This window comes from Topomyia yanbarensis, chromosome 2, assembly GCF_030247195.1.
Source record: "Topomyia yanbarensis strain Yona2022 chromosome 2, ASM3024719v1, whole genome shotgun sequence".
Classification (NCBI taxonomy): Eukaryota; Metazoa; Arthropoda; class Insecta; order Diptera; family Culicidae; genus Topomyia; species Topomyia yanbarensis.
This window is the reverse complement of record NC_080671.1, coordinates 243,943,449-243,960,054: the sequence shown is the minus strand read 5'-3', so window position 1 is coordinate 243,960,054 and position 16,606 is coordinate 243,943,449. Positions and strand designations below refer to the sequence as shown.

The 16,606-nt window shown below is 37.5% G+C and overlaps 1 protein-coding gene across 1 annotated transcript; it reads left to right on the top strand.

Annotated features, from left to right (window-relative positions):
• The first annotated feature begins 1,148 nt into the window (after positions 1-1,148).
• On the top strand, positions 1,149-15,436 carry LOC131680188 (myosin light chain kinase, smooth muscle-like). The gene is made up of 3 exons (XM_058960908.1): positions 1,149-1,227; positions 12,886-13,596; positions 15,300-15,436. The coding sequence occupies exons 1-3, from the start codon at positions 1,149-1,151 to the stop codon at positions 15,434-15,436; spliced, it is 927 nt and encodes a 308-aa protein (XP_058816891.1).
• Positions 15,437-16,606: the final 1,170 nt, after the last annotated feature.

Sequence of the window (16,606 nt, the reverse complement as noted above, 5' to 3'; positions counted from 1 at the left end):
ATTCAGTATACCCTTGGAGTCATTGAAACATTACCCGCAGGCCATTACTTCATCGTTTCGGATAGCCTCAGTTCCATTGACGCTATTCGCTCGATGAAACATGGAAAGCACTCCTCGTATTTTTTGGGGAAAATACGGGAGCTACTGAGTGCTTTATCTGACAACTCTTTCCAGATTACCTTGGTATGGGTCCCTTCTCATTGCTCCATTCCGGGCAATGAGAAGGCAGACTCCTTAGCTAAGGTGGGTGCCTTAGAAGGAGACGTTTACGAAAGACCAATTTGCTTCAGCGAATTTTTCAGTATTACTCATCAGAGAACCCTCGAAAGTTGGCAAACTTCGTGGAGCAGTGGAGAGCTGGGAAGGTGGCTACATTCGATAATCCCTAAGGTATCGACGAAACCTTGGTTCAAGGGGATGGATGTGGGTCGTGACTTCATTCGTGTGATGTCCCGACTCATGGCAAACCATTACACGCTGGATGCACATCTCCGGCGTATTGGGCTCGTGGATAGTGGTATCTGCGCTTGTGGCGACGGCTATCACGACATCGAGCACATTGTCTGGGCGTGCACCGAGTACAGTTCCGCCAGGTCTCGGCTAATGGATACCCTGCGGACCCGAGGAAGACCAACCAACGTCCCGGTTCGAGATGTGCTGGCAAGCCGCGATGTCCTCTATATGTCCCTTATTTACACCTTTGTGAAAACCATCAATATACAAGTCTAACTGCCCCTTGTTATTTTCCTAATCATTCTCAGAACCCTCTTCCACCTGTATCAAAGCATCTGTATCGAATGAGCCAACAAACACGGAACCTACGGCACGAACATAACACGCTTAACTCGAAATGCAGCCGATCCACATCTGAGCCGTACTACGAAATCGTCTGGAAAAACCCCTGCCATCCTGAGGAGGACCACCCGGCGTCCCAGTACATGATTCCCCTGATGAAGGCCACCCGAGTTTGTAATCCATCCGTTGATCTCACGATGCCTGAAACTGAAATAATTTTCTCTCCCTGCCATCTTTGTCTACCCTCCCTCCCCTGACTCTTATACGCAGAAGTAACTGCACTGCTTGCGATGGTTTTCATCGTCGCAATGGACAAATTAAGTTGGACAGCTACTTTTTGCATGTCACCTACAATGTGCTGCTCCGGGTCACGATACCCTGGTAGCGCTTTCAGTGGATCTTTGATCAGTGATCCTTATATTCTTAAGGATGGTTGGTATTGATAAAAAAGATTGACCTGATAGCTTGGACTCGCCATTTCTATCGGTCTGTTAGTGTTAGTATAACAAATTTGTCATCGAGTTAGTTTTGTCATCAATCTGAAAGTTAGTGATTAATTGCTTAAATAATTATTTAAAACCCCGTATATAGCACCCCTATCCTATTTGTGTTGAACTGACATAAATCAACTTCTCAGCGGGCGCACAATTCCTAGGCCCCACTGACAGTTCAAATTGTTCCGCTTGTCTCGCTCGAAGCCCGATTTTCGCTAGCCAGATTGCGTACGGTATGACTCAATTTTATTAGATATTTGGTAAAAAGCGAGAATATTTGATAGCTGATTGAAGAAATAAAGTAGAAATGGTTCACTTATCCTGTGCCGTGCAATTCTGTTGCTTCCTCCTTTCCAATTGTGAAAATTCAATTCATTCAATCAACAGTATTTGCATGGGGAGAGAACTTTTCGATTTCAACTTCAGATCACAAGTAACTTCTAAATCTCTTATGAACTGGTTCACTACTTTGTCTTCGTTGGTTATATTAAATTCGCATCACTCGCCACTCCATATTCCGTTAACTATCTTTAATAGCTGAAACCGATATCACACTTTCACTTTCTCACTGTTTGGCTCCAGCCAGAAATGTTCGCGTCCTAGGCCTCAATTTGCCTTTTTCCGCTGTCACCACATGAATAGTTTTATTTTCCACAGTTATCCAAGTACCTAATTAAATGATCTTGTATATTATAGCTGTTATACTGAGCCTTATGCGATTTCACATTAAATCTGTTTGTACTTAGACATGCATGGCTTAACCTTTGAGACAAGCGTATATCACTGGTAGGATCAACCAGAATAAAAACGCGCCACCGTTCTGGATGTGTTCTCCTTATCCTCAGAGCAGTTGTAGGAATAATTCTTCACAGTTACCTTTTTCAACACAGTTTTATTATAATCCTGAAATACTACCGTATCAGCGCCCAAATCATTTTCGCTTCAGCATAATCTTTGCTCAAAACAATTCTTCTTCTAAATCCCTGATTGGCTGATTACCGACTAACTTACACCTCGCGCGCGCCTGCTACGCGCGCGAACGCGAATTAACTTATTACGACTGACGCACGCGCACGCCTGCTATGCGTGCGAACACTAACTGACTTATTACGACTGCCGCACGCGCACGCCTGCTATGCGTGCGAACACTAACTGACTTATTCCGACTGCCCGTTTCCAATTTGACACAAAAGACTTTTATCATATCGTCTGTGTAGACTTTACTCTGAGAGAGTCTCAGACCTAAACAAAACATTCTTTCCACGCTCGCGAGAGTAAAGTCCCCGGTGGATGAATCTGTAGTTCATTATGACTCATACTCGGAGGCTTTTACTTCCTACAACAGCGTCGCCGTCTGCTGCTAGCAGCAACAAACTGTGTTTAATTAAACAAAGTGTTTATTTGTTTCCGTAAGCATATGGCTTGGAAAGCGCGAGTGCATCAAAATATCAGCTTAGCTTAAGGCTGTAGCTGGTGATGTAACCCAAACTATGGGCACTGCATATGCTAATTTGAGCGATTCTCTGAGTCCTGCCATTATCCCTTGCAGTATGTGTTATCAAAAACATCGCGAAGCATCAAGTTCTAAATGTTGTTAATCGATATAATACCCGAAGAAAGCAATAAGAGTTATAAGAAATGTATCATCACACTGTTAGATGGAATTTAATTATAATTATTGACACCGAAAGATTTCAAAATGCATGAAACAATGAGATCTGATGTCAAAGCAAAATATAGGCATCGAATCGAAATCTCACAAACCCTCCCGAAATTTTTTTCTGGATCCGTCCCTCCAAAAATATCTATAATGTAAAATGAATGTTCTGAAGAACCAAATTTTGGGAACATTTTTTTAAATAAAAGTTTCCCTTGAGGCTTTGAAGTGTTTTTGACCACCGAATTTTTCTAACGATTAACGACTGTGGAGCAGAACAAAACCAAACTTTACCAGTGTTTTGGGGCTCCTTCTAAACTGCTCTGAATTTTTGTTTGAATAAAAAAAGATGGGTGGGTAATGTCGGTGACATAACCGGAGTGTTACTGACCTTACTTCATATCATGCTGAGAATTCTTCGGCATCCAACGATCTTTAAACTCAGCACAACCATCAATAGTTCTTTTCCGAACCACTATAACTATAATAAAGAATAATTTGAAAATTTCCATTCAAACATGTTATTTCCAATCTAAAGATTCGGTTGAATATCACTAGATTTCAAACAACATGACCGATGTGTCACAGACGTTACCCATCCATGTTTGGTTTAATTACTAATTTACTTTTAAAAGAAAATAGCTACTTCTGCAGTTAGTATGTTAGTATGTTAGTATGCCGCCTCTGCGGGTGAGGCGTCGCATCGTGATCACAAACTGAAAAATAGTGAACAAAAATATTGTGTACCCCTCGTTGATGTTAGTGCCTGAAACTTTAAAGAATAAACCGAAGTAACTATTACTCAGATACATATCACCCGTTAAAATATATAGATAATTGATTCATAATCCTATGTGTCACTGGGGATTGTGGATATACCTTATCCAGAACCCATACCTGACGCAAATTATCATTAAATGACATTACGAGGTGGAAAAAATATATATAAGTTCGTATCCTCCGCCATCGAGTGCGGCATATCACTCGTAATTTTGATGGGCATCTCTCCCAATTGTATGGTAGAGAATGCCTTCTAAAAGGTCCCAGCTATTCAACCGATACATGATTCACAAAAAAATCGGCGCTCCACCTTAGTAACAATTGTAGTTTTATGATAGTTTTATGGCCACTGATAAAACTTGTAGCTTGCTATAAAACTTCAGTTATTACTTGGGCATGATGCAACTGGACGCACAAAATCATTAATACAATTTTCGTGAGTTAATAATAAGGATTATTTTACATCTCTAGTGTGGTAGTTCCCCGAAAGACAAATTCATAATATCATATTGCCGTATAAAATTGACCCTATATACGAGATATAGAGAGTGCGGCATCTCAATCGAAATTACCCTACATAGTTTTTTGGGAATATTTTTGGAATTTCTAAATGTTTTTTTTCTCCAATCTGCAGCATTTGCTGAAAATATTGTTGGAAAGCTATTGTGAAAAGCAGTGTGGCAATACTGGTCACTGGATGTAAGGTGATGGAAAGACGTATATTCATTTTGTTCATACTAGTATTAGTAGCAGAAAGGAATGGAAAGACACATGAAGCGAAAACGAACGAGTGAGCGATACTAGTGTATATTCGCGCGACTATACAGCGGTCGGTCGGTTTTCCTCATCACTCATTTGACCGTCGTTATGCTACTCGCTAGCATCGACAGTAGCGGAGTAGAATTTTTCGTGCTATGACCCGTGCCAAACAGTTCGTAAATCCACCGGATGGAAAGCTCCCCGAAAGCAGTTTGCAACGAAGGTCGTCCGCAGAACTTCAAAATTGATCTATGCTTTCAAACCTTAACCATTATTATGTCCCCCAAGAAACCAACATTGCCTAACTATTGTGTCTTCAATAATAAACCAAACCAATGGCTAGGAAAGTGTGTGTTGTTCTTAAGGAAGTCGTAGCTAAATTTAAAAAAATATGATGCGCCAACAAAGGAATATCAAATCAAAACTCATCATCAATGGTCGTCCTGAAAAGGGCAGTTTCTGGTTTTCTCGGCACTGTTTCGCCTGCCAACGCCTGACGGCAGAATGGCATGGATATTAGGCAACACACCATCCTGGAAAATGGTCACGCCGAAGAGCAATATTTTAAAATCCGGTTTTCGTCGTGTATGCTACCCTCTAATCAGAAATGAAAATAATTGCCTTTGCTAACACAAACAGATTCATCCACCAGCCGTGTTCAGCTAATTCCTTCTCGATATTGGTGCATCATATTGACGGGTCTGTTGGTGCATCATATTCACGGGTCTGACCGAGATGAGCCGAAATTTTTCGCCATTTCAGGGCAGTTTTCGAATAATTTTTCAAAACAGTTTTTCGTTATGACAATATTGTTGAACTTATTTTCGACAAAATGGCAAAAAAATATTAATTATATGCAGTACAGCAAAAGATATAAGCGTACCAAACCTTACACGACTTTCCTACCGAAATTTTTCAATGATCTCACATGGACTACCATTCCAAAGTAATGATTTGTATTGTCCAGTTTGGAAGTTATGTGTGGTACCAGATGTAATGAAAAATTGACCATTAGAGTGAGACATGGTTATATGAAAAAAATAAAATTTTGCTCAGAGTAACTTATTGGGATTCATTTATCTCATTTATCTTTAAAGTTTACATGGGATTTCGTATGAGGAAATCGGCTTTTGCAAAATAATTCTTCCAAGAGTCGTCCGTTACATCCTAAAAATAAATCGATGCCTGATTTTATAGGAAATTTATCAAGGAAATAAAGTTATTAATCAAAAACCGATTGATGCTCTGAAGATCGATGAAAATTTCACTTTTCATAGCATCATTGCCGATGACAGTCTAATTATATACCAAATTTTTAACTATCTCTTATTATGTACAAAAGAAGCCTCAATTTATCTCTCAAAACCCTTGCAAGGTGGCCAAAAAGTATAGATAAATGATTTAGACACATTAAGAGTAAATCAAAACAAAATTACACAACCAACAGCAGCGGTGCTAGAAAAAAATGGTTTTTTTTATCAATCGTCAGAGCATCAATCATCAATGTTTAATAATTTTTTTCTCAAGCGTCAAATCGTTTTGTGGTTTTCGAGACTTTGTTTCTATGTTGAATTTCCTATAAATGTCACATAACGATTTATTTTTATGAAGCAATGGGCAACTCCTGGAGGAATTATTTTATGAAAGTTAATTTTCCCACACAAAATCCCATGTAAAATTTAAATAGTAGGTGCAAAAATATAGTTTAAGAGATCGAGCTAAGAATTTGCACAGGTACCTAAAAAGTTGCTCGGAGCTGGAATCTAATTTCACTATTGTCCATCCGGCATTCAAATTGCCCTAGCACTCTTTGCTTACTGCCGAAGTGTCAGTCCCATACTCATATAACCAATATCAATTGAGTTGGGTTCGCAGTACATGGCACGTCTCGAGGCGACCAACGAGTACCAACGGCAACAACATACTGCGGCGATAGCAAGCAACATGCGCAATGAAACGCACAAAGCAAAATGACACTACCCAGCCGGTTTAGTCGCTACTACGACAGAGCGATCGACGAGCGCCGGCAGCAATGTTACAGCTATAGCAGGAGACGATCCTTCCTTGCCGGAATAGTCGCACAAAGCAAAATTAAAATATGTGGTGATGTACCCCCGACTGGGCAGGCAGCGCAGTTGGCATGCACGCTTTGCTTGTTTGCAAGGTGATAGGGGTTGCTGATTATAATAGAAGCACAGCGTGAATGGGATTGTAGCATACTTAAGCATTTATCCCAGGCTGCATTATTAGCGGAATGTAGTGTTTAAGCCTAGTATTCCGCGTAAGGTGACAGAATATATTTTGATTCCTAAGTTATAAATGAGACCAGATATGATGAAAAAGGGACTAATCGGCATTCGAATGACCCTACTAGTTCTCACCTATCATCAAAATATCAGCCCTGTAATCGTGCAACCAATGCCTGTCTAAATGAGTTCACGGCGCATAGAGTACGCTTCTTCTGCGGGAGGCAATCAACTAGCACAGACGCGCGGCACTGTTCATGACGTCTTTGAGGAGAGAGCGTTCGTAGAATTAGTCAACAGTTGCTTCAAAAAATTAAAAAAAGGTTAATAAATGAGGCAACAGGAGAAATATCAATGGGATTACAAAGAAAGTCAAGAATATAGATGTTATTATAACCTGAGAGTCTTAAGAAAACTCTGTAACATGTTATGTATAATAAAAGAAACTCTGCACAAGAAATAAGAGTATTATTTTAAACTAGTTTGATTCTCTAACGCTGTTGTGCGGAAAAAATAGAAAACATTCAAAAGGTGTATCAAAATATATTCACTCTCGATAATATATGGATGTTAGCACCACTATGCGGCCTAAACTATATTTATACACGAAAGCCTATGAAATGTTCTACAACTTCGTAGAACATCAGATTTCACAATCTCTTACCATTGTATAGATAGACGAATTACCTTGAATTAATTTTGCTCACTGGCGCTACCATGTGGTGGAATTTTGCATTTTTCAAATTAGAGAATAAAGTATGTTTTGCTACTCTACAACTTTGTAGAACATCCAAATGCTCCATCCCTTAGCGTTATACAGATAGGAGCATTCCTTTTAAATTGCTTGGCTCATTACCGCCACCATGCGGAGAAATCCTGAAACTTTCCAGTGAAACCAAAAAGTCCTTTTATTTCTCTACAACTTTGTGGAACATCATAACTTTCTATCTCTCGTCGTTTCAGAGATATATGAGTTTTTCCTAACCTTGCCCCACCTTTGCATGTGGGTCACATATATGAGATAAGCGGAGTACGCCTTTTGCGAATGTTAAGCAGCAGTATTCAACTTTAACGTTAATAACTCTTTAACGGTTGGTTGGATTGTCTTGTAGTCTTCGACAAACTTGTTAGGCATATTCTGCTTCCTAGGTCCGTGTTCGGAAGTTTACAGCGACCTCTAGGGGCGATAATGTGAACTGTGAGTGTTTCCCCATACATTTTGGCCAAAAATCCCATACAAACTTTAAGCTCGTTGGGGGAGGGGTTAGGGTTAACCGATTCCGCTCAAATTTGGACGTGTCACTTTTTCATGATTTGGAACGACGCTAGGGGTGTAGGATGTGAATTTTTTTTTCATATAAATCATTGTCACCCTAATATATATATATATATATATATATATATATATATATATATATATATATATATATATATATATATATATATATATATATATATATATATATATATATATATATATATATATATATATATATATATATATATATATATATATATATATATATATATATATATATATATATATATATATATATATATATATATATATATATATATATATATATATATATATATATATATATATATATATATATATTATATTTGTATTTGTATTTGTTTATTCAACGGACTAGTACAGTCTTATTGAAAACTTAAAACTAATACACAGCATTCTAATTTTGCAATAAACGTAAAGACAACAGTGAAACATAATTACAATTCACGAGAAATTAAAACAAAAACAATTAACAAGAAAACTTTGTAAACAGTGAAACAATCTCGGCAACATTAAAAACAACGGCTGGTTGGCATCCATGGTCGGTCTTTGTGAAAATCCCGAAATTCTCTAAATCGCACTCCGTATGGCCAGGTGCTGGAAGAGAGCGCGTTTTCTCATGCTTGCATCTAGGTTCACTTTGAATGAGACGTAGTCTAGCTTAGTAACGTCCTGGCTATTCGAAACAAGTTTTTTCACTTTTGCAGAACCATTCACGTTTAAGCATTCACTCACGAGAACCGAAACTTCTTGCTCGGTGACGTCGTTTTTGATATTTGACAAAAATAGTGTAAAGCTATCATTCGCAGATCTTCCGGGATGCATTGTTTCCGAGCAGTTGTTTGTCTTTGGAGAAGAATGGCAGGGTTTTGCTATTGAACTTTCATTGCGTTGCAAATGTAATGACGATTTCGTGCATTCTACAAGTTCAGTTATGGTAGCATTCAACGACTCGATGCTTTGCTTCAGACATTCTATGTCATTGTAGCGTTGTTTCTCTCGCATATCATAGGCGGATTTAATCGAACTGACTGTCTTGCAAAATCTTATATCCTCCAGCAGGTCACGGTAGTCATCACATACCCAAATTACATTCAGGCAGACAGACAATTCACTTTCCGTTAAGCCGGTGCTTTGTGGAAATAGCGAAATCCATCACAGAAGCCTTCACAAACTGCTGGGTCAGATTTACCAAGAGCCGCTCTACACTTTCTGCATGGTTTGTCTGCTAACTGATTCATGACAAGGTAGTAGAATTTTTCAAACAATGAGACGGAACAATGGAGATTTTGGTTTCGGCAGCGAAAGATGTAAACTGTTTTTTTTTCCGGTCGCGCACAATTTTTTCAAGCAGCAAATTAGTGCAGTCAAAACGTTGACCGTACGGCTACGATTTGGTACAATTTTCTGAACGATGTAAACGGTTTTACGGCGAGAACTAAGCAGATATGTCGGAGCACACGGATTTGCAACGCGTCGGTACGAATCAACAACAGACAACATTTATATATATATATATATATATATATATATATATATATATATATATATATATATATATATATATATATATATATATATATATATATATATATATATATATATATATATATATATATATATATATATATATATATATATATATATATATATATATATATATATATATATATATATATATATATATATATATATATATATATATATATATATATATATATATTGAGATGCGAGAAAAAAGGGAAAACTATGAATTTTCATAAAGGTATAAAAGGTTTAGCCATATTTTTATGAATTACTTGTTGTACTTTTACCGTAGTACAATGTCCAATTTGCAAAATCTACTTGTGAAAATAAAAAATATTAATAATTGTCGAAGCTATAGCAATTTCCGCAAAACGCGTTTTTTTAAAGAGGTTTGCCGTGACTACGATTCCAGTCCAACAGAAACCATCAAACTAAAAAAAATCATTAGTATATGTACCCGTGGTGTCCTTGAACAATAGATTTAAAAAAAATTCTTCTTTTTGGAAACGTAGACGATTTTTCCAAAAAAATCACTATTTTCACCCGAAAAAAATATTTAAAAAATCATAACAATTATATGAAAATTTTGACGAAAAATGGAATCGTTCAACGACACGGCTGTTATATTACGAACAAGTCAAAAAAAGTTTTGAGATCAGTTGAAAACTTTTCCGGCAATCGTCACCGCAAAGACGCTTTTAGGAGTCATGATTTCGAGACAATCGCATTTAAAGTTTCAATTATAAGCAACACCTCCATAAGGGAGCAAGATGAAAAACGATATAACTTTGCGTCCACTGCTCCGATCTCTATAAAAATTTGATCTAATATTCTTAAAAACGTCAGCTTTACGACAGAAGATTAAAAAATTTCGATTTTTTGGCCGACCTCAACATATATAACCCCTTAATTAGAGGCAAATTTTATAATTATTTGTCCCAGGTATTGCTATCAAATGTACATACACTACCAGTCAAAAGTTTAAGTTCACTTGCTTTTTTTAATTTTACATAATTGAGTGGGTTTCTCAGTAGACTTTGTCAAGCACGTACGTTTTGACTATATTATATTACTACGCGCTACTGGTCACCGTGTAGGAGGGGGTTTGACGCTTTTGGGTGACGCATAGATCATAAACAAACTTGTTATGACAGGTTGTATTCTTTCGATGCGTCGAGTACATAATACACGTGTAACATCTTAGTGCAGTGAGAGCTCACTCCGAAAATTATATTCCAAATCGTTTTTATATTTGTCTTTATTAAAAGGTAAGATAAAGATTTTTATATTGAAAATCGTAACTGTTGAAAAAAATATCTATTCAAATTGACCTAATTTGAAGATTTTCATCTCATTATTGAATAGTGAAAAAACTACAAGGGGCAGCCCTATGGGGTTGCACGAGCTGTAGACGTAGGACTATACTACTTGATGTAAAATATTTATTTTATTAGTACATTTATAGTAATAATAAATCAAACATATTTCTTACGTATGGTTTAATCACAACCAATCAACATCGAATATTACATATTGAAACAAACCTTCTTGGTTTTCAGGTCATTTCATTTGTAGTAGGTGATCGAATCCGATTAAACTTATTTAAGAAGATCTGAAGAAAGAAGACAGAAAACTGTGACCGAACTAATATCTGGAACTAAAGCTTTATAGCATAAGATTAGCTTGCAAAAACTTTTCGATTGTGTGAGGTAAAAACCCGGACCAAGAAAAATCAAATTTTAGGCAAAATAATCACATTTCATGTATAGAGCAAGCATTCTAGTTATATTTTGCCATTATTGTAACTTTCCTAAAGTACGCATATAAATATAGCGAATGCATTATCGAAACTATAAATATACAAGAATCGAAAACAATTTTATAAATGGACAAGATGCGTTTTTTCAAGAGGCAGTGTATTCATTCATAAATAGGCTTTGTAGTATGTACCTAATAGTAGAATCAAAGTACTATAGGCTGAGTGGAAATGAATCACGTGATGAGGAAATGAATTGATCGAACGTAAATAATAAACGTTCGTTGTGCAATTTAGTAACAAATTAGATCTACACAGTCACAGTCGCATTTACTGGGTAGCGGCTGTGAAAACACACAGCGCAGTGATCTGCTTCGCCTGCTGTTCAACAGGCAACTGAACTGCTCTGGCGAAATCCGTCCGTTTAAATAGTCGATGATGACGTCATTCATAGAAGCGTAGCGCGTTAGGTACACAAATCTGTCGTGCTGGACTAGGGAAGCGCTATCTTCTGTGTGTACATGCGCGATATTTTGACTAGGTTGTTCATTATTTCAATTTTTAATGCCATGATACCAAAAATCTTTGGGTTTATCAATTGGAATCCATTTTTAGAAGTATTTCGGGGCGATATGCGCAAAAAATTTGAAAATTTATCGTCAGATGGCTGAATTATATGCGTTTAAAGTTGGACCACTTTTCGTTACATACCATTTTTGTAGAATTTGCAACGTGCACCCCTATATCGAAAACAAAGACGTAGTCCTACTTCAAAAACTTCATATTTTATGTCTATCGTAGAGAAATGGATCGAAAAATAATTATAAATAATAATTTTATTTTTACATTTTAACAACATTCAATTAGTTAGAGATGACTGGGTAGGGGAAGTTATGAAAATTAGAGCCATAGCACTCAAGTGAGAGCAAGGATGTGAAGTAAACAGATCGGAAAACTACATTAGGTCATTAGAACAGGCTTAATATCATACGAACTTAATTTTTGTCTTCTGTTAATGAGGGTCGAGCTTAGGCAGCATAACTACGAATCACCCGAGTTCACTAGCATGTGTCCTGGTATAGACAGGCAAGTCCATCTTTACCGTGACAACCACATGCTAGTGAACACGGGTGATTCGTAGTTATGCTGCCTAAGCTCGACCCGCATTAGCAGAAGACATAAATTAAGCCCGTACGATATTAAGTCTGTTCTATTGACCCTGCCACTTCTAGTTTTCCGATCTGTTTACTTCACTTCATTGCTCTCACTTGAGTACTATGGCTTTAATTTTCATAACTTTCCCTACCCAGTAATCTCCAGCTAATTGAATGTCGTTAAAATGTAAAAATGAAAATGTGACTAACATAGTCGATATAAAAAGGAAAAAAAATAAATAAATAATAATTACTAACAATAAACGTAGAAAACCATAGCTTTTTGAGGATTATATTAACATAGTAGGGTAAACTTTTGACTAGTAGTGCACATAAGATTTTCCTCTGAATACTATTGGTTACATATTTCCTAAACAATCATTATCTCATGCCAATGATCTATATTTATGTTACCTACAGAAACATATTCCTTGCATTCGGATGAAATAATTTTGGAATGTCGTGTTAGGGGTTCCCCTCGACCAAATATTGCGTGGATTAAAGATGGTGAATACATCATACCTGGTGATAAATATGAACAGTACGATCACGTTGATGGCACCTGTAAGCTCATTATTGCAACACCTGGCGAAACAGATTCTGGAACATACACGTGTGAAGCCGAAAGCGGAGGTTGTAGTGATGCAATTAGTCACAATGTACATTTTGTTGGAAAAGAAAAGATCATGCTAGAACGAACACATCATTTCTATCACCGCAATCCTAATTTACCACACTTTTATTTGACCCTGGCAGACTATTCGATCCCATCCGGAGGAAACATTTGCTTAGTAGTTGAAGTTCAAGGCAACTGTGAAGTGCAATGGTATAAAGACAAACAGGAAATTAAAGGAAGGCCACCAAAAGTGCGGTTCTATAGCGATGGGACTGGTATCTTTGCCTTATGCATTTCGGCAGCAACAATGGATGCTTCCGGTCGTTACACTTGCAAAGCAAGTAATTCATTTGGGAAAGCCGAATCTTCATCTAATGTAGATGTTATCAATCCAAATGCTATTAAAGGAGCAAAACCGCCAATATTCATGGCTAGGCCACAACCGGAAATAAAGATCCGACAGGGACAAGAAATCTCAATGGCTTTCAAATTAATTGGTGATCCGAAACCAAAAAGTAAGTTTGTTAGTACTTAGTTCAATGTTCAAGAAGGAGATTGGTAGTGTGTTCCGTAATGATAGTGTTATCATTGTTGTATGCAATAAATGTTTCGCCCAAAAATGAATTTCATTACCATTTGTCTTTTCGTTACTTCCTTTGTTATTAAAAGCATATAAAACATCACAATCAAACGCAAAGCCTTAAGCTACCAGTACACTGTTTGTCATAGCGTCAAATATTTGACTTCTTTCGTGAAATAAATTTGAACTGCTGTGGACTGGCTTTTCAAATATTTGATCGAACACAGTTTGCCCAACTTTTTATTCGTGTTTGTCAAAGCGATTATTTGTCGATTTGTCAAACAGTGTACTGACCAGTTTGTCAAAAATTCAAACAGCGTAATGCTGCAGTTTGTCAAACTTGTTGATGGAAAAGTTTGTCAAACTTGTTTATGGATAGGGTAACCATACGTCCTGGTTTCCCAGGACATGTCCTGGTTTTACATTGGCTGTCCTGGTGTCCTGGGAAGTCGAGAAAAATGCTTGATTTGTCCTGGTTTTTCTCCTGTAAGCCTAATATATTTCTATTTATTCAGTCTTCGCTTTTCACTATGCTCCAGATGCAGTTACGACAAACTGCAATCATAACTGCAACGTATACTCATCCTCAATCGGAATGCGACAAAAAAACTTAATTCAGTCGAATCTCTCAATTGTACCTTCCGATGATTTTTTTTAATCTCTCAGTAGGGCCTCGTCAATATCGATGAAACAATGTTTACCAGCGCTTCTTCTTGGCTTAAATCGTCTTTCAATCCGGGACCCGAAGAATTCCGTTTGGTACCACTGAAAAGACACATCGGCGTTTTGGTTCTTCTGCTTCTACTTGAGTTCTCTTGCTAGTGGATTTTTTCGTCTTACTGGAAATCTATTCCATAAAAAGAAAAATAGCAGTACCTAATCAGTCGCTTTGCTTGTTAACAGTGCAGTGAATCAAACGAACGTTTCTACCTAAAGTCTGCTGTCTTTATGTACCGTGTCAGTACTATGAAGAAGCAAAACAATCGAATAATGAAATTCGCCCCAAGCCAGTGTGAACAATAAAGCAGCGTTACTTTCATCGGTGCGATATCGATCTTTCATTTCAAGATGTTTGAAACTCAACAGCAAATTTGCAAATGCAGTTTAGACTAACGGAAGTCGTTGTTATACAAGCCCCCCACACTCGTTACTGATAACGTTTAAAACTTTGGCCATAACGGAAAGCTACGTTATGGAAGACAACATGCAATACGTCGTTGAGTATGATAATGTTAGGACCAAGATACCCGTTTATATTGACAATGGTAAGATTGATATGCGTGTACACGATCTACACCTGGGTACTACTAATATTTTTTTTACAATCATCATGTCGGAATACGTAACGGTGGAATCCTCTAAGTCTGAAACCTGGAGAAATTTTTTCTAGGTATTTCCAACGGTGTTTGTTTCGTTGGAATGCGAGTGACGAAACCCATTTCCGTCATATCTTAACCTTCAATTCAAAGCAAAATGCGTGACCAAATCGCAAATCACGTTTTGCACGTATGAAGGACAGACCCCTGCGTGCCCTACGTTTCACATATTTACACAAACCTCTAACGAAGCAATATCAACTGCAAGCATACCCATCACACAGCCCTTCATCAACATCAATTAAATCTCAAACCACCGCAGTTGCAATTCAGGGACTAACGAATACTGAAACAACAGAACCTACGCACAACGTGAACGATCATTGTGATGCGCCTATTACTTCCCAATCAACTTCCAGCTCCACCTATAATAAAGGAAATAACAAAGAACACGGATAAGCGATCATGACCCGTAGGCCCCACAAACAACTCAAACCAGGTAATCGTGAAAGCCCATACAACATTAACAGCGAGGATAGCATGAACGAAAACGATAAAGCGAGAGAAAGCGGACTAAGTGATCCACAAGCAACAAGAAGCAATGGAGTAAATACATCTTCAACAAGAAATAAGATCTTTACGCAAAGTAACAAATCGCGTATACAAGATCCGATGGATATACAATAAAATTCGATTTATTTATTTTTATTCACAGATTGATAATATTAAAAAATTCACGGCTCAGGTAATGCATTGAGGCGTGTCAAATAATCGAAATAGCTAATAGACGATTAACATGCCTTCACGCCTGGACGCTGAACAGCGACCAGTCGCTGAGTCTACCATCCTGCATAACAGGGAGTATGGAATGTCGCGCTCAAACCAGTGCTGCTTTCAAAATCAGTTACTTATTTCTGCTTGTATTTACCGAATTCAGATTCACCGCCTCCCTCATTCATTAACTTCCCAACTGACTAAAACTTCATGCAGAATGGAATGATTGAGTGCAGAGGAAATATAAATTCCTTCACCAACCGAAGCATTTATTTGTTTTTATGTGAATAGTTTGAAGGCACAAGCTGGCATCTTCTATATTTTCGAGCGTAAGTGAACTGCATAATCTATATCTGGTGCACTTTTGCTCAATAATCCTTCTCATAGGTAGAATGGACACAAAATTCAACAAACCAAACATGTCCGAACCTGAATGCGCTGTGTCGGGAAAACGAATGACGTGGGAAACGAACCAAACATTTCATTCATCGCGACGGGCATGAATTGTTTTTTTTTCTTTCAAGTTTACACAGGGATATCAATTTTTTCAAGCTCGGGCTCAAACTGATATTATTTATAACAAGTTATCTGCCAGTTTTCATATAACAATCGATTGAACGGAGAAATTTTTGGTAACAGCGGTAGGTTTTGCAGCTCTCAAATCGAGAGATAATGGTTGTCATTAGAGATTGCCAGGCATAGCACAGGGAAGCTACTTGGGATCGCTGATGTTTATGATTTACGTCAATGTCGTTTGTTGATGGTGATGTAGCAAGAACTATCTTTGTGTAAATCCGAAAAAGGTCTTGGTGATCGAATTACGATGAAAGACTTTCCGGCAGAGCTCTTCCTACC